This window comes from Rhinolophus hipposideros (genome assembly GCF_964194185.1).
Source record: "Rhinolophus hipposideros genome assembly, chromosome: 14".
Taxonomy (NCBI): Eukaryota; Metazoa; Chordata; class Mammalia; order Chiroptera; family Rhinolophidae; genus Rhinolophus; species Rhinolophus hipposideros.
In genome coordinates, this window is record NC_138060.1 from 24430420 (window position 1) to 24450667 (window position 20248).

At 48.7% G+C, this 20248-nt stretch overlaps 1 protein-coding gene across 3 annotated transcripts; it reads left to right on the forward strand.

The window, feature by feature from the left end:
• Nucleotides 1-594: 594 nt before the first annotated feature.
• On the forward strand, nucleotides 595-19540 carry CPNE9 (copine family member 9). Of its 3 annotated transcripts, XM_081071931.1 has the most exons (20): nucleotides 595-792; nucleotides 1299-1339; nucleotides 1458-1504; nucleotides 1606-1709; nucleotides 2155-2191; nucleotides 2672-2748; nucleotides 6342-6405; nucleotides 6522-6625; nucleotides 6874-6978; nucleotides 8282-8323; nucleotides 8662-8737; nucleotides 8846-8899; nucleotides 9298-9359; nucleotides 10064-10110; nucleotides 11019-11200; nucleotides 11461-11588; nucleotides 16129-16231; nucleotides 17058-17115; nucleotides 17495-17568; nucleotides 19139-19540. In XM_081071931.1, the coding sequence occupies exons 1-20, from the start codon at nucleotides 725-727 to the stop codon at nucleotides 19322-19324; spliced, it is 1659 nt and encodes a 552-aa protein (XP_080928057.1). In that variant the 5' UTR covers nucleotides 595-724; the 3' UTR covers nucleotides 19325-19540. The 3 variants fall into 3 exon arrangements, with proteins under 3 accessions (XP_080928057.1, XP_080928058.1, XP_080928059.1); XM_081071932.1 differs by lacking the exons at nucleotides 595-792; nucleotides 1299-1339; nucleotides 1458-1504; ... (1 more) ...; nucleotides 2155-2191; nucleotides 6342-6405 and adding an exon at nucleotides 2220-2411; XM_081071933.1 differs by lacking the exons at nucleotides 595-792; nucleotides 1299-1339; nucleotides 1458-1504; nucleotides 1606-1709; nucleotides 2155-2191 and having other exon boundaries at nucleotides 2674-2767.
• The last annotated feature ends 708 nt before the right edge of the window (nucleotides 19541-20248 follow it).

Here is a 20248-nt window from a genome sequence, read left to right on the forward strand (position 1 = left end):
CAAAGACCTGGGCAAAGGGCTTTGCATGGTGCCGTTAACAGCCACCATTCACTGAGCTCTGATTATAAACACAAAAGGGATCATTGGTGCAAATTCCTAGAGGAAGGAAATAATACCAAGGAACATTTTTGGGAACTTACTGTGTACAATCCCCTGTGCTCAGTCCTTTCTATGGATTGCCTCGATAAAATTTTACATCCCAACTAGGTGCTATTATGGCCTTTCTACCAAGGAGGACACTGAGCCACAGAGATATTGAGTAACTTACCCAAGGTCACACAGCTAATGAGAACAAATGTGTAACTTCCTATTCGGGGACCTAGGGTGGGAGTGCAGATTGTTGAGGGAAGGTTCAGGAAGAAGGAAAGTCCCCATCGCCCACCAGGCGCCCCAAACCCTTCAGCACCGCGGACAGCTCTCAGAGGCTTGGGTTTTGCCCCAGAGAAATGCGCTGGAAGGACTCTTAAGGTGTGGGTTGGAGTTGGGGTCTGGATAAGGTTCCCGGCCGGCCGGAGGCTGCTCCAAAGGGGCGGGGGCCACCCGCACGGCTGGGCGGGGCTGTGTTGCCATCTGGAGTCGCTGCCGCCGGCGGCCACAGTCAAGGCGTGAGCGGCTGGAGAGCACGCAGGGCTGGAGGGAGTGCAGGCGCCTGCGGCGGCGGCACGTGGGCCGACCCCGCTGCCGCTGCCGCCCCTAACCTGCGGCTCCGGCCATCCGACCAGCCATGTCGCTCAGTGGAACCTCTGAGCGCAGCGTCCCGGCCACAAAGATTGAAATTACCGTATCCTGCAGGTGAGCAGGCCAGCGGAGGAGGGTTTGGGCACTGCCCTAGCCCCAGCCGGCTCCAGGGCTCCACCTCGGGGGGAGAGGCATCCGGGGCCGGAAAATCGCGGATAAAGACTGCGGGGAGTCCCTGGTGGGTTCGGAGAGGGGGTTTCCTTGAACAACCCAACCTGCAAAGGATGGCTTACTCAGCCTGAGGGTTCAAGGGATGGGTCGCTGGGATCCAGTAGGATCTGGGCCCCCGGAGGACAAAGTTGTGGGGCTAACCCTCTTTCCTGGGCCCCTGGAGACAGTGTGGACGCATAGGCGACCAGTCCGCAGGGACACGGTCGAAGGGCTAAGATTTCCGGTGCTGTCCAGCGTGTTACCAACGCGGACCCCAGCTGGATGTAGTAATGGGAGAGGAAGGTGCCGTTTGAGTCCCGTGCCTCTCCCGAGTCCCCAACTCCGGGCGGTCGAGGCGGTGGGCTTCAGGAGGACCTACCCTCTGTCCGTCTGTCTTTCGCTTTCTCTAGGAACCTGCTGGACCTCGACACCTTCTCCAAGTCCGACCCCAGTAGGTGGCATCAGGGCGGGGTGAGGGGGAACTTCGTGTGCTGGAGCGACTGAGGAGCCGGGAGGGGGTGCGGACCGACCTGACCTCCTTCCCTCCCCGCCCCCGCTCCTGCCTGCAGTGGTGGTGCTTTACACGCAGAGCCGGGCCAGCCAGGAGTGGCGGGAGGTGAGTCTGAGTCCTCCAGCCCAGAGCTGCCCCCGGGAATCACCTGCCCCCTTGCAGGCCCCGCGCTGACTCTCGGCACGTCCCCCATTACCCCAATCCAGTTCGGACGGACCGAGGTGATCGACAACACGCTGAACCCTGACTTCGTGCGCAAATTCGTCCTTGACTATTTCTTTGAAGAAAAGCAAAATCTGCGCTTCGATGTGTGAGCCGCGTCCAGAATTCTGGCTGGCCCCGCCCCGCCTGGCCTCCTGGTCTGGCTCCTCCCCCAGACCCAGTTCGGTCCCACTCTGAAGAGCTTCACTCTAGCCTTAACTCCGCCATCAAGTCTAGATTGGCCCTGCCCTTAGGTCACAGCCAATCCAGTTCACTCCGCAGGCCTAGTTTTGCCCACAACTCTGCTCCTAAATTTAGCTCCGCCTCCGTCTAGGTCACGCCCACCATATGACTCCGCCCCCAGCAGGCCCTCTACTTGGCCTCGCCCCAGGACTGATCCTCCCAGACCCTGACTCCTGTCCCGCAAAAGATCCAGGTTGAATTCAGGCCCAACCCCCAATTTTAACCCCAATTTTAACCAGGACTGGAAACCCGACCCCTTTTCCAGGCTCTCTCCCACCAGCCCCGCCCCACGTTGGTTCCACTCTTTTCAGGTATAACGTCGACTCCAAAACCAACATCTCCAAACCGGTGAGCGAGCGTCCCCTTGCGGGCTGGGCACACAGGTGGCGCTCAGTGTGTTAAACAACCCTCCTTGGAACCCTCCTACATCCCCAACCCCCACTCCACCTTCTTTGGCCCCCACCCACCCTCCCGGCCCTCCTCTCCTGCTCCTGCCCCCGGCTTCTCACCATGCCTCTCACTCTGCTACTCTTTCTTCTCGGCCGGCCGCTACTGGGACCCGCAGAAGGTGAGGCAGAACCGGGCTGGGAGGGGTGAAGAGGGTGGAGGTGAGGGTTGGGATGGCATCCTGGAGAACAGCTTAAAGTAACTGGCAGGACCAAGAAGAGGAGCTTGCCTAGGGACCTCCACTCCCCCCTCCTCCGGTGACTTCCCGCTGCCTGGGAATACCCTGGTCGTTGTGTGTGGGCTGGGCTTGTCACCAGGGCTGGGCTGGGACTCCGCGCCCACAGCCCCTCCTCGCCTCGCTGATTCCGTGTCCCGGTGCAGGATTTCCTGGGACAAGCGTTCCTGGCCCTGGGAGAGGTGATCGGCGGCCAGGGCAGCCGCGTAGAACGAACCCTCACGTGAGCTGAACCGGAAGGGGTGAGGGGGGAAGGGTGGGTGCCTCCAAATTCTCCTCCCAAAGACCCCGTAGTAGTGGAGGCTGGGATTCCCCCAGGCCAGGAGCCTTCCATGGCTCCTATCATTCTTGCGGGAAACTACAATCTCCAGGGTTTTGCTCAAGTCGGTCTCAGACCTGACATCTTCTCTCTCTCACCTCACTCTTTTTCTAAGTCTGATTCAACATTTAAGGTCCACTTCCAAGCCCTTCTCTTCCAGGAGGCTTCCTCTCACTAAATCAAGTCCTCTAGAATTTCCATTACTCACTAAATCTTTATTAGCATGTTTTGTGTGCCATACCTTGTGCTAGGCACCCAGGATTTATCCATTCCACAAATATTACTTGGTATATACTCTATGTCAGCCATTCTTCAAGGGGCTTAGGTTGTAATGGTGAACAAAACAAAGGTTCCTGCCCTCAGGAAGCGTATGCTATAGAATGGGGGGGGGGGCGGCTACAAAATAGACTTAATAAATAAGTAAATTATAAGTAAATTACGTTAAGTGCTATGGGAGAAAAAGGCAAAGTAGAGCAGAATTAGGGGGATTGGAAATGCTTGGTGGGTAGGAGTTGCAATATTCAACGAAGCGGTTCAGTAGGCCTCTTGGAAAGGTAGCTTCGGAGCAATGACCTGAAGGACGTAAGGGAGTGAGCCATACAGTAGATCTAGAGGAGGAATGTTCCACGCAGAGGAAACTGTCAGTGCAGAAGCCTAATATGTACATTCAAAGATCGGCAAGAGGCCAGTGTGGCTGGAGCCAAGTGAGCAAGGGGCCAGACAGGAGGAGGTGAGGTTGGAGAGTTCAAGTTAGGGCCGTTGAGCCACTGTCAGGACTTTAGCTTGTATTCTGAGACGCGAGTCATGCAGGGTTCTGAGCAGAGAAGTAACGTGAGCTGATGAATATGCTTTCCAAGGATGATGCTGACGCTGGGGTTAGAATAACCCTTGGGCGGACAAAGGTAGCACCAGAGAGCCACTGGGAAGGCTATTACCGTAGTGCAGGGTGCTCTCAGGGAAGGAGGGGAGAAGTGCTCAGATTCGGGATAGATCTTGAAGGTGGAGCCAACAGTTTCCTGACAGATTGAATATGGATGTGACAGGAAAAGAGGAGTCAAGCATGACGTCAAGGCCTTTGGCCTGAACAACAGGAAGGATGGAGTTGCTACAACTGAGATGGTAAAAAAAAAAAAAATTGTTCTAAGTGAGGGAGGAGTAATTTGGGGGGAGGGGCATTCAATCAGGAGTTCAGTCTGACTTGTTGAATTTCATAATTTTTATTAGACATCCGAGTGGACATGTCAAATATGCAGTAAGATACATGATGAGTCTTAGATGCTCTTTAAGGCCATGAGACTAGATGAGCTCACCAAGGCGGTGAGGAGGGAGCGAGAAGACCAAAGACTGAGATTCCAGGAATTGGAACTAGAAAAGGAGACTGAAAAGGAGCATTAATGAAGTAGGAGGCGAACCAAGAAAAGGTGGTGTTGTCCTTCCTGGAAGAAAAGTGAAGGATGTGTACCAAGGAGGAAAGAGTGACCAACCATGTCAAATGCTGCCGCAGGTCGCGTAAGGTGAGGATTGGGAATTGGCCGTTAGATTTAACAAGATGGCGGTCACTGGTGACTCTTGACAAGCAGAGTTTTGAAGGAGAGGTGGGGGTGACAGGTGGAGAGGTTTAGAAAAGAATGAAGACAGGAATGGGAGTCGAAGAATACTTCAAGAGGTTTTCCTGCAAAGAAGAGAAGAGAAAAGGAAGGGTGGCTGTAGAGGAAAGTGAGGTCAAGAAAAGTTTTATAATTTTTTAACGAGGAAAACTATACCACATTTGTCTGTTAATGAGAATGACCCAGTAGAGACTGAAAAATTGACAATGCTAAAGGGGGGTGGGGGGGATTGCTGGAGTTATGTCCTGTGTAGGCAAAAGGGTGTGGAATGTAGCACAGAGTGGAGGGACAAACAGGCACATGGATAGTCATTTATAGCAACAGTAGGAAGACACAGTTGTGTGGGTGAAGGTACTGGAGGCAGGGAGGTGTGGTGGTGTGTCTGTGGACATTCCCTTCTGGTTGCTTCAGTTTTGTCAGTGAAGCAGGAAACAAGGTCATTGGCTGAGAGTGAGGATGGGGGAGGAGGCTTTTGGGGTTTGAGGAGAGAGGAGGAGGAAGAGGGAAACTGCTGTCTAGCAGAACTGAAGAGTGAAGGGACTTGGGATGTATGGTATGATTAAGGATCTTCTTTGCGGTCATGCATTTAAAAAGAGACCAGTTAGCCTGATTGTTTAGAAATTCTAGAAATGCAGCATTTTTCTCTGGCCATATTCAGTTGTATAGGTGCAGTATGGGTTAGGCAGAGAATTGCATTTAACCAGGGCTGTGGTTCTGCCAAATAAGTATATCAAAGTGAGGGAAGGGCTAGGGAAAAGGGGTAGGATGCAGGTGGTAATTATTATAATCATGGACTGGAATTCACACTGGGTGAGGAAAGGAGGGAGAACATCAAGGAGGCGAAAAACAGTGAGAAGGCAGTAGGATCCGTGCCTTTGTCCTAGATGTGCAGGTAAAGAGTCCCTGTGCTCGTCACACTTGTCTTTTTTAAAGCACAGAGAGTCAGTCAGGGATCAAAGGAGCCAAAGAAATGGTTCAACATTCTCATTTTAAAGATGGGGAAAATCACGTAGCAAGTTGGGAGTCAGGACTCGAATCCAGGACACTCCTGACCTAGCTTTCTCTCTGCCACACTTTGGATCCCTTTGGGGAATCAGGGTTCACAGGCCCATATCAACAAGGTCCCTGACGGCTTGGAGACCCAAGGCGAGTTGGGGGTGGGTGTCCTGGTATGCACCCTTCAGGCACATGGATCAGGAGATATTAAGGCTTCCCTTGTCTTTTTTATTTTCCTCTTCACACTCTTCAGAAAGTACAGCCTCATTGATCTAACAAACCAGTCCTTTGCCCCGGTTCTGGATAGAAATTCCTCTCCCTCATTCAGGACGGCTACATTACACTCCATTTGCCTATTGGCTTTGACATCCCACCTCCCCCTGAAAGCTCCCCTACGGCAGGGTGTGCCGGAGCTGGAGAGTGCCAACTGGCCGATTCATACCTAGCACACTCCCTGGTATATAGTAGATACCAGGATCTGCTTTGCGAAATATAACCACCTTCAAATCTATAACGCTTTTCCTTGCATGCTTACATTCAGATCTCTTAACAGCCCTGAGACGTGGGCATGATTCCCATTTCATAGACTAGAAAGCTCGAGCCCAAAGAAACGGGAAATAACTTGCCCAGGACGCTAAATCCTGTGTCTTCCCCATGCTACCATTATGAGATATCCCCCTAGGCTACATTAACCCCATCCTTCTAGAATATAGAACCCTCTCCAGTCAGAGTTAGACCCTTCCCCACCAGCAGCCACCAGGACAGAAGGGGACACACTCAGGGGACTGTCAGTAAATGGCAATTGAATCCCTTGGTCCACCCAACCCCTGATTGGCCACCCCAATTCTTGTTGCCTACTCTCCCCCCTCACAAAGAGGCTTTTTCTGCTTCCAGGGGTGTACCAGGCAAGAAGTGTGGGACCATATTGCTGACCGCAGAGGAGCTTAGCAATTGTCGGGTTAGTAAGGGCCACATGCTAGACCCAGGAGGCTCCCTTCTCTCCCTAAACTCTCTACATTCTCCCGTCTGAGGCTATGAGAAATTGGAGTGTCAACAGCCCAACTTCATCCCTAGGACATTGCTACCATGCAGCTGTGTGCGAACAAGCTGGACAAGAAGGACTTCTTTGGGAAATCAGACCCCTTCCTTGTGTTCTATAGGAGCAATGAGGATGGCACGTGAGTCACTGTCCTCGCCCGTAGTACCCCGCCCACCCCACTGTGACCACGGGCCCACTAGGGCTCTTACGCTGGGTGTGGGGCATCTTAGGCTCCACCAGGACTGCGTCCAGAATTCACTCAAGGCAGAACACAATATGTGCTTAACAAGTAGGAGACCCCCAGGAATGTCCCAGAGTGTGTCAGGCCCTGCCTCTGGGCTCAGTCCTACCCCAAAAGTGGGTTCCAATCCTCTTGCTCCTCTCCAGGTTCACCATCTGCCACAAGACAGAGGTTGTGAAAAATACACTGAACCCCGTGTGGCAGCCCTTCAGCATCCCTGTGCGGACACTGTGCAACGGAGATTATGACAGGTCTGCTTCACCATAAGTTAGGGAGGAAGGGGACAAGGGCATGAGAGGGGGGTTCCTGGGCCCCAGAATGATGGCAGAAGTGTCATAATAGTGTAGGAGGATCCTGCTCAGTGAGACAGTTTCAAACATGGAGATAAGTGGATGGGGAAGCAGATAGATAGCCACATGGATGGATAGGTGGGTGGATGGGTGGATGGATGGATGGATGGATGGATGGACAAATGAATGAGCAGACACATGGATGGATGGTCAGATGGATGGCTAAATTGGTGAACGGATGGATTGGTAGGTAGATAGAGTGGATAGATAAATGAATAGAAATGGGGACTGATGGATAGATTAGTGGATGGACACATGATGGATGGATGAGTAAATGGATGAATGAATCGATGGGTGTATGAGAGATTGGTGGATGGCTGGAGAGGTAGAGGGATGATTGGAAAAGCAGGTGGATAAATAGGTGGAGTGACAACAGGTTGGCAGATGGACAGATAAATGGACAGTAGATGGATTAGTTGACGGATGAGTGTAAAGTAGATGGATAGGCTGACCATATGAACTAATAAATGGGTTTAGCATGAAGATAGGTGGACACAAATGGGTGGCTATGTAGATGAATGAAAGATCAGACAGTTAGGTGTTTGGTCGGATAGATGAATGGACAGATGGATGCTTGCGGGCATCGGTGATCAGGGAGTGGCTGGATATATAGTTAGACGGTGGACAAAGATAGGGATTAATCGGTAATCGGACTGGCAAATGTATGGGTAAATGGGTGACTAGGTAGATAGATAGATGATTGAATGGACTGCCACATAAACAGGAGGACATATGGGGATGACTTAGGCATAGTAGTTAAGACCAAGGTCTTTAGAACCCGGGTGTCTGAGTATAAAGCACAGCTCAGTCACATACTACTTATGGTCCTTAGTCCAATTGCTGTTTTTTTTTTCTACCTCAATTTCCTTATCCAAAAATAATAGTCCTTACTTTACAAGGTGGTGGTTAAATTAAATGAGACAATTTATAAACGTGCTGAGAACCATGCTTGAAACATATATAGTAAGGCTCAGTAAGCGGTAAAGAACAGCAATAGTGGGACAAACAGCAGTAGTAGTAGATTAGTGGTAGTGTCAGTAGATGGTTGGGTGTGTGTGGACTGATGAATGAATAGGTAAGATGGATGGACAAATGGCAGGAAAATCGATGGAAGGACGGATGGGGGGATAGGAGGATGATTGTGTGTGGGGTGTCTCTAGGATTTATCATAATACACCCAGCCTGTTTATCTTCTGCATTGCAGAACAGTGAAGATTGGTGTGTACGACTGGGACCGGGATGGAAGGTAGAGCTGCCTCACAGGGTACTGCCTTCTCCTGCACCTCATCCAAAGAGTCCCTAATATGTAGCACTTTCACTAGGAGTCCCAAAGTTCCTGGCTTTCGGAGCCAGGAAGGGTGCTGATAGATGCCAACTATATTGGGTACAACTGATCCCCTCTGTTGTCTCTCTGGTACACTGTCTCTTCCCTTCTCATCTCCTTAGCTTGGCCCCTCTTCCAGGCAGTCCCAATGCCCCTGCAGCCCGAGTAGAGGCAGGGGATAGTGAGAATAAAAGGCTGCTTTTCGGGCTGCCTCCAAGCCAGCAGCAGCTGCTGCTCACCCACCCCTGGTCTCATTGCAGCCATGACTTCATTGGTGAGTTCACCACCAGCTACCGGGAGCTGAGCAAGGCCCAGAACCAGTTCACAGTGTATGAGGTGAGAGCGCCACCCCTGCCCAGGTGGCCTAGGTCCGCCCTCCACCCCACTGTGCCCAGTCTCAGTCCCCTTCCTGTTTCCCACCATCACTGTTATCTTCCTGCTCAGGTACTTAACCCTCGGAAGAAATGTAAGAAGAAGAAATATGTGAACTCAGGAACTGTGAGTGCTCCCTGGAGTTCTAGCACTCCCTGGATCCTTCTGTTTCTATCCCACTGACATAGCATGACAAATGTTAGCAGTACAGGAAGGCTGTGGGCACAGATTACTTGGATTAGTAATGTTGGGCACAAGGTGGCACCATTTAAGTTTTTCCTTTTTTTTTCCGTTACCTGTGGAAATTTTTTGATCTTTACTCTTTTGCATAATTTTTTCAAAAACTTATGTTGTAGTTCCCAATTTAATATACTTTTGGAAATTCAAATATTTCTGACAGCTTCCTCTTTTATGCCTTTTTCAGGATCAGACAGGGTGGGGCAGAGGGTGGCATCATGTGCCTCTCCTCCTGCCACCACCACTGCCCTTTCCAAAGTAGCAGGGCTGCCTTTTCTGTCCCACAGGTGACGCTGCTCTCCTTCTCTGTGGACTCTGAATTCACTTTTGTCGATTACATCAAGGGGGGGTGAGTCACAGACCAAGCTCTGAGCTAAAACAATGAGTTCCTCCCAGGGCTGAGCCTTACTTTTCTTATTTATGAATGATCAGGGTCCAATGAGATCATGGAGATAAACATTAGAACACTTGGCAAACTATAAAGTGCTCTGTGAAATGCATAGTGTTGCCATCTTAGTTCTCTTCCTGGGGCTTCATCCCTAGTTTACCGTCCCCCCTGAGAAGATGCCAGATTAGTGGTCTTCAAAGATGGCCCCAGTAATTTGTGACCCAGAAAAAAGTTACGGCCGGCCAAGAAAGAGATAAGCCAAGCTGACGATAGGACATTCTGCTCGATTCAGTGGAGGCAGGCAAACCTGGGAAAGGTGCTTTGCTTTTCCGATCCTCACTTTTCTCCTGTGTAAATTGGAGATGTTAGTGAATATTCCAGGGCTACAGCAAGGATTACGTTAAATGACATACACATGTCATGTGGGCATTTAATTCTGCTACCCAAAGTGTGCTCCGTGGACCAGCAGCACCACTTGGGAGGTTATCAGAAATCAAGACTCTCAGGTTCCACCCAGACTCTCAGGTTCCACCCAGATCTGTAAATCCAGATCAGAATTTACATTTCAACACGGTCCCCAGGTGAATCCTATGCACACTAGGGTTTGAGAAATCCTGGTATAAGCATTTACCCCTCACTTCTCAATCCATCTACTTTTCTGACAGGACACAGCTGAACTTCACAGTAGCCATTGACTTCACAGCTTCCAATGGTGAGGCATGGATGGGGAAATGGGGGTGGAGGAAGCCTAAAGAGGACCTTAGGGATGGCCTGGATTCCGAGCTAGGGATAAGAGTTTATTTACCCAGGAAGCCCAGGCTTGACGCAAAGCCCAGCCAGGCTGGTCCTGGGGCAGGAGTGTTGGGGGGAGATTATTGGGTGTAAGGGTAGGCAGAGGGTACAGGGGAATAGGTGGGTAAAAGAAAGTTGAAAGGGTAGACTCAAGAAGGGAATGAGTAAATGAATGGATGGGAGAGCGTAGGAGTGGAGAGATGGACAGATGAATGGCTTGTGAGTGCTGACTGGGTGGGTAGGGAGATAAACAGAGGGTGGGTGGTTGGTGAGTGGGTACAGTAGGAGGCAAGAATGGGTATGTGGGTGGACAGATGTTTACATTGGGGAAACAGCAGGTAAGTAGATGGGGAATGCATGAGTGGACAGGGGGATAGATCCATGTGAGGACAGACAGACAAGTGAATGAATGGAATGGATAGCGGTGAATGGGTGGGTGGACAAAAGAATATGCTACATGGATAGATGGGAAAGGAAGAGAAATGGCAGGCGGACGAGTGGATGGGTGGGTGGGTGAATGGATGAATGGATAGATAAGAGAACGGAAAAGCAAATGGATAGAAGTGGATAGCTAGATTGAAAGATGGATTTATGCCAGTGGAGGGGTGAATGGATATTCGGATAGGCAGCTAAATAGATGGCTAAATATAAGGACTGGTGGGTGGACAGATGGATAAATGAACATATGGATGATTGGGTAAAATAATGAGGAAGGATTTGAGTGAAGTGTGAATGAATGAACAGGTGGGTGGGTGCACACTAGGATAGGCAGCTGCATCGATGGATGAGCAAGGTGACCATGCGGCTGGGGCTCCTGTGTCCCTACAGGGAATCCCCTGCAGCCCACCTCCCTGCACTACATGAGTCCCTACCAGCTCAGCGCCTATGCCATGGCTCTCAAGGCAGTGGGAGAAATCATCCAGGACTATGACAGTGACAAGCTCTTCCCAGCCTACGGCTTTGGGGCCAAGCTTCCCCCAGAGGGACGGATCTCCCATCAGTTCCCCCTGGTATGGTATGGGCCAGAGCCTACACTCCATAACCTGGCATCTGGCCCGCCCAAGTTGACAAAGTTTTTCTGTTTACATTTCTTCTAAGGGTCATGGACCTGCACGGAGCAGTAAGCTATGATAGGGTAGAAGTGCAGGGAGGGGAGCAGGGCTGGAGTTTGGAGGGGAGCATGATGGAAAAGGAAGGAGCGAGCTGGGATCAGAGCACTCCTGGGTGCACCCTGCATGGGCTCGGCCCAGCGGGGCATCTTCCCTGACAGAACAATAATGATGAGGACCCCAACTGTGCTGGCATCGAAGGTGTCCTGGAGAGCTACTTCCAGAGCTTGCGCACAGTGCAGCTCTATGGGCCCACCTACTTTGCTCCTGTCATCAACCAGGTGGCCAGGTAAGAGAACTGGGTGGAGGTTGGGGGGAATGAGGGAACCCAGACAGGACTGACATCCCAAGGATAGTCAGGACCACTCTTGGGTGAACTTGGGCTTTGGGGAGAGAGTAAAAGATTGTGTTGGCTGTGATATCGAGAGGTTACATAATGTCTTATTCTGGGTTAGAGAGGAAATCAACAAACTACCTTAGCCCCATTCCCTGGGGACAACCTGAGCCTCAAGTTGGGGAAAAAGAGAGAAGGGCCTATAGTACAACAGTTAAATCACAAGCTTTGGCATCAGATCTAGGAGTGGTTCTGGCTCCACCACTCACTAACCATATGACCGTAAGCAAATTAGCCTCTCTACGCCTCCATTTCATCCCTGTAAATAGGTGTAATAGATAACAATAGCACCTTTGTAGAGTTACTGAGAGGTTAAAATTAGGTAACAATGTAAGAATGATTAGAACAGTGTCTGGCCCATAGTAAGTGCTCAATAAATGGTAGAAGAGCGACTTCTAAATATAGAAGATTAACTCCAAATTTTCAGAATAAAAATATACAAAGTAAAGAAAACCCAGATCACATATCAAATTTATTTTTTTAAATGCAAATAAAATAAAATGACAACTAAAACCAAACATAAATTGGATAAGCTCACCTACTAAAAGAAAAAAATTATCTGATTGAATAACAAAAATAAACTGTACTACATGCTACATAGAAAAGACCCAACTAAAACTAAGTACCTCAGAAAGCTTGAAAGTAAAAAGATGAAACAAAAAAAGAGCATGAAAATGAAGGATTTCAGGGGGATTTATATGTCTGTTCACAGACTTCCTTTTTCCATAACAAAGATTTGTTTATTTTCTAATTCATAGTAAGGATAATAGTTTCTTTAGTTGTAGAACATTTCAAGGATAGAGAAATGAAATAAGAAATCACCCAGGATGGTGCCCGTGGGATGGCGGATGGACATATAGTTCTTGACAGTCTTCCTTATGCGTCCCTAATTGCAGTCAAATTACATGTAATATTTCACAACTGATTTTTTCACTTAATATTGGAGCCTGAGCATATTCTTTTGTTGTTATTAAACAGACTTCTTAAATATGATCTTGGGCAAGTTCACTCATTCACTCATTCATTCATTTAATAAACATTCAGTGAAAGGGCGCTGTAAGGCGATTGTGGGATGTGGAGCCAGACTAGCTAAGTGAAGACCCCTGCTTACCACTCACGCACTTCGTGACTTTGGGCAAGACTCTTACCCTTCCTGTGCCTGTTTACTCAGTTGTAAAATGGGGACAATAATATCCACATCATAGGGTTGTTGTGAGGATTAACTAAATTAATATGTGTCAAGAGCTTAAAACAGTGCCTGCCATATCCTAAGTGCTATGGGTATTAGCTATTCCTGTTACTCCTATTACCGTTATTACTATTCCAAGGGCATCTGCTTTGTGCTCAGGTCTCTGCTGGGGCGCTGGAGACTCACAGATGAATCAGATCTGGTCTCTGCCCTTGGGAGCTCCCGCCTTGGTGCAAGAGACAGAAATATAAATAAATCATTACTTTCCGTAGGCCAGAGCTTCCCAAGTCGCCTGTCAGCAAAGGCAAGCGACTGCTTCCCCAAGGGAAATCTGGGGGCACAGCTGAATGCAGCCAGACTGAAAATGTCTTTGAAGTCCCCATATTTATCTTAACAATTCATGCAAATTTTACATTCTTCTCACACTGTATCCATGCTTTCTTTAATTTGGGGGGAAGGGGTGTTTTAAGTGTACTTAGAGTCATCTAGCTTTATCCACAAGAGAGAGTAGAATGGATGCTCCAGGTATTCTGTGACCTGGGGGTCCCCTGGGCACACAAGCTGGTACCCTCGGGGAAGTGAGAATCCATTTGGAAGGGCAGACAGCCCATCTCAGTGGGCAGTACAGTGTTTCCCCGAAAATAAGACCTAGCTGGACCATCAGCTCTAATGCATCTTTTGGAACAAAAATTAATATAAGACCCGGTAATTATTATGTTATGTTATATTATTATATTATAGCTGGTCTTATAGTAAAATAAGACTGGGTCTTATATTAATTTTTGCTCCAAAAGATGCATTAGAGCTGATGGTCTGGCTGGGTCTTATTTGTGGGGAAACACGGTATCCTAGAAGGCAGAGGGAGAAGAGGGGAGTGTGTAACCTCGTCTAAGAAACCCAAGGCAGCCTACTCATGAAGGGAACTGCACAGCTGGGTCTAGAGGGCAAGTTGGACTTTATCAGAGAAAGGAGTAGAGTAGGCCTGGCAGAAGGAACCGCATGTGAAAAGCACAGAGGCACGATGGGGCAAGCTCAGGAAACAGTGAACAAGATACTAGGACCAGAATGGTGTATATGGAATGGAGGAGTATCCAAAGAGCAGCCAGGAATAGAGAGTGAAGGTAGCAAGAATTCAGGCTTTAGGTTGATCAAGCATGGGCGTGGAACATGGCTTCCCTATCCCTCGGGGATGCTACTTAATGTCTCTGAACTTCAGTTTTCTCGTTTTAAAAATAGGAATAAAAAAATGTGCCTACCTCACAGAATGGTGGTAAGGATTAAACTATATCATGTATGTCAAGTGTGCGGCTATCGTTTTAATGGTCACAGATGACTCATTTCTTCCCACCCAATCACCAAGTAGGGCACAGACTGGCATCCCCTAGCCAGTCACCTATCTCCGGATCTAAATGGCCTTCGTAATGCCAGGTATCTACAAGAATGCCAAAGATGTACCTCCCATGCCCCCTAACCCTTCCATGCCCCCCACTGCTCTTGGCTCACAACTCCCTTCATCAGTGGGCCCTCACCCACCGTGCCAGCCTCTTCTGTAGTCCTACGTGTGCCACCTAGAACATGCTCTCTCTTGGTTTGCACATGCAAACCCTCTCTCTGGACTATTTTGACCTTTACCTTCCCGTCCCCTGCCCCACCCCCTCATGACCACCACCACCACCACCTTCACCTGGCTAACTCTTACTCATTTTTCAGGTATTAGGTTAGATGTCATGTCCTCAAAGCCCTAACCTCAATACATCTTAATGGTGTGAGCAACCATCTCCCCCAGGATGATATCCTATTCTCTGCTGCATGCTCAGCACCGAGTTTGGTGCCTGACACATAGCAGGTGTGCCATCACTATTTGTAAAATGAGTGAGTGACAGGAAACAGTACCAGTCCAAGCCTTCGAAGACGCTATGGCCAGAATTCAGGAAGGGAACAGGCGCTGCTATGGATGATTATGACCCAATTCCACTCTAGGCCCTGGACAAACTGAGCCATAGCTATTTGAATTCTCCACTCTCACCATGCTTTCCTCTTAATTTTTTGATATCCAACTTAAATACTAGCACAGTAAACAGAACTTACTGCAATGAGGGAAATGGTCTATATCTGTGATGTCCAATATGGTAGCCACCAGCCATATGTGGATATTGAGCACTTGAAATGTAGCTAGGGTGAACAAGGAACTGAATGTTTGATTCTATTTGACCTAATTTAAATCTCAAAAAAAAAATCTCAATAGCCACATGTGGCTAGGAACTACTTTATTGGATAATATAGCTCCATCCTTTCCAACCCAAGTAGAGCTTGAGACTGGAAGTCAAGAGACCAGGGTCTACCATGGCCTTTGTACTCTCTCAAGGTCTCGTTTTTCTTATATATAAAATAAGGGGACTGGACTCAATGTCTTCTGAAGTCCTTTTCAGATGGAAAAATCTTGGATTCAAAGATCGATGGTCAGAGAAGTAAAAGGAGTTCTGGGAGCAGCTGTTAGACTGGCTGAGGACCCAGCAGCCCAGGCAATGGGATGTGGTCAGCAGAGGGGAGAAGGAAGAGAGAAGAACTAGGTGAGAGAGGGAAGAAAGGAGGCCTTCAGACTTTGGTCTTGCTCTTACATAAATGCCAAAATCTTTCCAGGGGCTGACAAAACCCTGTGTGATCTGGCTCCTGCCCACCTCAGCCATACGGTCCACTCTGCTTCCCTCACTTTCTGGACTCCAGCCAAGTGGGGCTTCCTTCAGTCGCATCACTGGACCTTTGTCCATGCTGTTCCCTCTGCCTGGAATGACCTCCCCTTCACTTAGCCTCTCCTTCATCCTCAAACATCGTTTTCTTAAAGAAGCCTTCACTGACCTCATGAACTATGTCAGGATCCCCTACTATACACTGTCATAGCAGTGTCCCTTTCTGTCACAGCACTTGTCACAAGTATAATTTTATACCTATTTCAGTGATTCTTGGATCAATGTCTGCCTCCCTTGAGAGGGTTGGGATAGATTTGTTTTTTATCATGGTGTACCTTCAGTGCCTAACACAGAACCTGCCACAGTAAGTGCTCCCTAAATGTTGCTGAAACGATGGCAGGCAGGGGGAGGCAGCCAGGTCTGGGGAAGGAGCATGAACTTCAGAAGTCGCAGTCCTTGCCTGCTGCTTACACGCTGGCTATGGAAGATTTAGGGGTGGGGTGTTCCCTTTGGCCTCTCTGGGCTTTCAGCTGGATTCTTTTCTTGGCCTCTCACCCAGGGCTGCAGCCAAGATCTCTGATGGTTCCCAGTACTATGTCCTGCTCATCATCACCGATGGGGTCATCTCTGACATGACACAGACTAAGGAGGCCATTGTCAGTGTGAGTCTGAGGAGGAGGCTTGGCAGGGAGGGGTCACTGTTAATAACTGGGAAGGGGTTCAGGTTTCACACTACTTGCAAGCTAACAAGTTAGCCTGCCAGTTTCATGGATGCTGGCAGAAGATACAAAACTAGTAGATCAGAGACAGAGGACTGTTATTCCCAGCAATAGCAGTAGCTCAAGAATTAGCATTTTCTCTGATTCTCTAAGTCCCAGTTCCCACAAGATGATGCGAAGAGCGCCAGATAACACCTGTACCCAGTCGGTTGCATTATAGGACAGAAACCCTGAGCTTAGGGAACCCAAATCTTTTATAATGGGCAGTAAGCATGCCTGCCCTTTGTTCCAGTGTGAAACATTTTATTGTACCAGACAATAAACCTGCCCTTTGTTCTAAAGGAAGATACTATATCTTTCAAGGCTGTTTGATATGCAGGTATCCTTGAAAAGATAATCTGGGGCGGCCAGATGGCTCAGTTAGAGCGCGAGCTCTGAACAACAGGGTTGCCAGTTCAATTCCCACAAGATGGTGGGCTGCGCCCCCTGCAACTAAAGATTGAAAACGGCAACTGGACTTGGAGCTGAGCTGCGCCCTCCACAACTAAAGGACAATGACTTGTAGCTGATGGGCCCTGGAGAAACACACTGTCCCCCAATATTCCCCAATAAAACAAGAAAAGAAAAGAGAAAAGATAGTCTGGAACAAAAGGAATCAGTGCCTATGCTTGCAAGATGTACAGAAATGTGACACATGCACAGAGAACCGTCTCTCAACAGTCACCTCCCTTACTGCTCACCACAGCCATTCACCCTCTTTCCCTCACAGGCCTCCTCACTGCCCATGTCTATCATTATTGTTGGTGTGGGACCAGCCATGTTTGAAGGTGAGTAGGCTGGGGGTTGTCCATGAGTGGGACCAAGAACTGGGGAAAATAGAGGAGAATATGGGCACCCAGGCCTGCCTCACAAAAAAGGTCAGAGGGATGCCTGTGTTGAACTTTGACCAAAAGGTCACAGACCTTTTCTGAACCTGTTTCCTCATCATATCCGAGGCTGCTGATATGAGTACTTCCCTCCTGGGATTCCCAGGAGGATGGAATGTGTGTGAAGCAATACTAACTCCGTAATAATGCCTAATAATTGTAGGATTTTTGATATAACCTGTTAGGCATTCTCATGACTTCGAAGTGGAGTTAAGAGGGAGGGGGCCAGCATGGATTGATGTGGGAGAGGCCATTAAGCTGAGGGGTGTCTTTTCTACAGCAATGGAAGAGTTGGATGGTGATGATGTGCGCGTATCCTCTAGAGGACGCTACGCAGAGAGGGACATCGTTCAGGTAGACTCACCAGGGCGAGGAAGTCATGGAACTGAAAGGCATGGTGGGAAGGAGAGGCCAAGTTGGCAGCCACTCTACCTTACTGCCTTCTTAATCACCTACCTTTCTCCCCCTCACTCTTTCAGCCTTCCTGCATTCCTTGAATAAAATCTTTGTGAGAAAAAAGCAGGTTGCTGCAGCCATTGTGGATTCGTAGTATAGGAGATCCCCTAGGTCCCTGCCCTCTAGTGGAGGCAACCAATAATAATCACACAGCTAAATACCCCACTAAATTGTGATTAAGTGCTCCAGAGAACAGCAAATGCCACTACGAAAGCCTATAACAGGGTAGTCAGGGAAGGTTTCATGAGGAAATGACATCTGAGCTGAAACTTAAAGGAGGGTATAAACGTTACAGGCAGTGGAGCAGCACGTGAGGCTCAGAATTGGCACGATCACGGAAAAGGCAAGAGGCCAGGGTAGAAAGATCACAGCAAGTGAGAGAAAGAAGGAGCCAAGACCTTGTCAGTCATGGTGAACATTTGGAGTTTTACTCCAAAGGAATTTAAAAGCTCTTGAAGGATTTTACATAGGGCAGTGAGATGGTCAAACTTCCATTTTAAGAGGATCGCTGCTGAAAATGGAAGGTGGACTGAAGCAGGGTGAGAGAGAAGGCAGGGAGAGCCATTAGAAGCCTTTGAAGTAGTAGAGGGGAGATGATAGGAATCTGGATGGGAATGGAAGCAGTGAGGATAGAAGAAGCAGGTTCAAAAGATTATTTAAGAAAAATTTTATAGGAGTTGATGATTTAATTAAATGGTGACGGAGAGTGAGTGGGGCTTCAAGGATGACTCTCAGTTTTCTAGCTTGAGCAACTGGGTGAGTGAAAGTCCTATTTACTGGGAAAGGGAAAGCTGAAGGAGGAGCAGATTTGGCAGGACGGGCTAGAATTCAGTTGAGAACACATTGGGTTCGAGGTATCTAAGGCAATTGAACGGAGATATGATACAGGCAACTAAGTATGTGATCTGGACCTTTAAAAAGAGGCTAGGGGTGGATATATACACTTGGGAGTCACCAGGGAACAGTTTTTAGTTACTGAAGTGTATAAAATCATCCAGGAAGACAACTGATAGACAGAAGGGACCAGTTTATAGATCAGGTAGACCCAGAGGACTAGGGGAGGAGGGAAAGGGAGCATCCGGAAAGGTGGGAGAAAATTCAGCAGAGTGTGGTGTGTCAGGAGTGTCCAGGAAGATTATGGTCAAATGTGAGAATGGAAAGCTGAAGAGAAGCAAGATGAGGACTATTACTGCCTGGACTGATTGGAGAACATGGGGCTGTTGACATTAGCAAAACCCATTTCAGTAAACTGCGTGAAGCCAAACTGGAGTGGGTTGAGAGTAACTAGAAGGTGTGTGGATGGGGAGAAAGCAAATGCAGAAAACTATCCAAAATAGGTGGAGAGAGATAGTGTGATATTTGTAAAGAGATGTTAGGGGGTCATAGAGGAAGCCTCCCTACTGCCCCCCTTCCCCACCTCCCTCTCTCCTGGCCACCACTCATACCTGATTATCTCTGCCTGTCCCAGTTTGTCCCATTCCGAGACTATGTCGACCGATCGGGGAACCAGGTGCTGAGCATGGCCCGACTAGCCAAGGACGTGCTGGCAGAGATCCCGGAGCAGCTGCTGTCCTATATGCGCACCAGAGACATCCAGCCTCGTCCTCCACCCCCTGCTAACCCCAACCCGAACCCAGCTCCTGAGCAGCCCTGAGGCGCCTTCTTATCCGATGCCTAGCAATCTGCCCACATGCCCACCCACTGCTTCTGCTGAAAGCCAGAGGCACCTGGAGCCCTGGAACTCACTGGAAGGCCAGCTTGGAGGATCAGTGCTGGCTGGTCAAGCCCTGTGCCCCCTCACCCACAGAAGGGCCTGGCATTCTCACCACCTCCCTGCCTTCATGCAAATAATAAAGCTGATCTTTACTCCACCTCTGTCTCATTGGTCTTGGGGAGGGATACTGGGGGACCCAGGGGCTGGCACCCCACCAAGAGAAGGACGGGTAGCAAGGATGGCTTCAGCTAGGTTCATCCCCATCCTAATACATATTCATCCGATCATCTCCTCATTCTTCAAACACTTTCAGAAATAAGTGAAACTGTGTGTGTGTGTGTATACTTTTTTTCTGAGAGAGGCCATAGTTTTCATCAGACCCTCAAAGGGATTCCTGACCTGAACAGTAGTTGACTTTAAGATGACTGTATGACTCTGCTCTGACCCATTTGTTATTTTTTTGAGTGAGGATAAAAAATAGCTAATATTTCATTTGAGTATTCACTACATATCACACACTATGCTAAGACTTATAAGCATCATTTTATTTAATCACAACCATCCTGTGACGTACGCACAATATTTCCATTTTACACACGAGATGAAGTAACTTATTGAAGAGAACTCATCAGTTTGACTCCAGATCCCAACATCTTAACTAGCAAACATCTTCCTAGAGTGTCAATTTTATTGTTTTTTGGAAGACATTATATACGGAAACATAATGGGTAGAGTGCAAAGTATGCGTTAAGATAAAAGTGAAGTGGGGCGGCTCAGTTGGTTGGAGCGCGAGCTCTCAACAAGGTTGACGGTTCAGTTCACGCATGGGATGGTGGGCTGCGCCCCCTGCAACTAAGATTGACT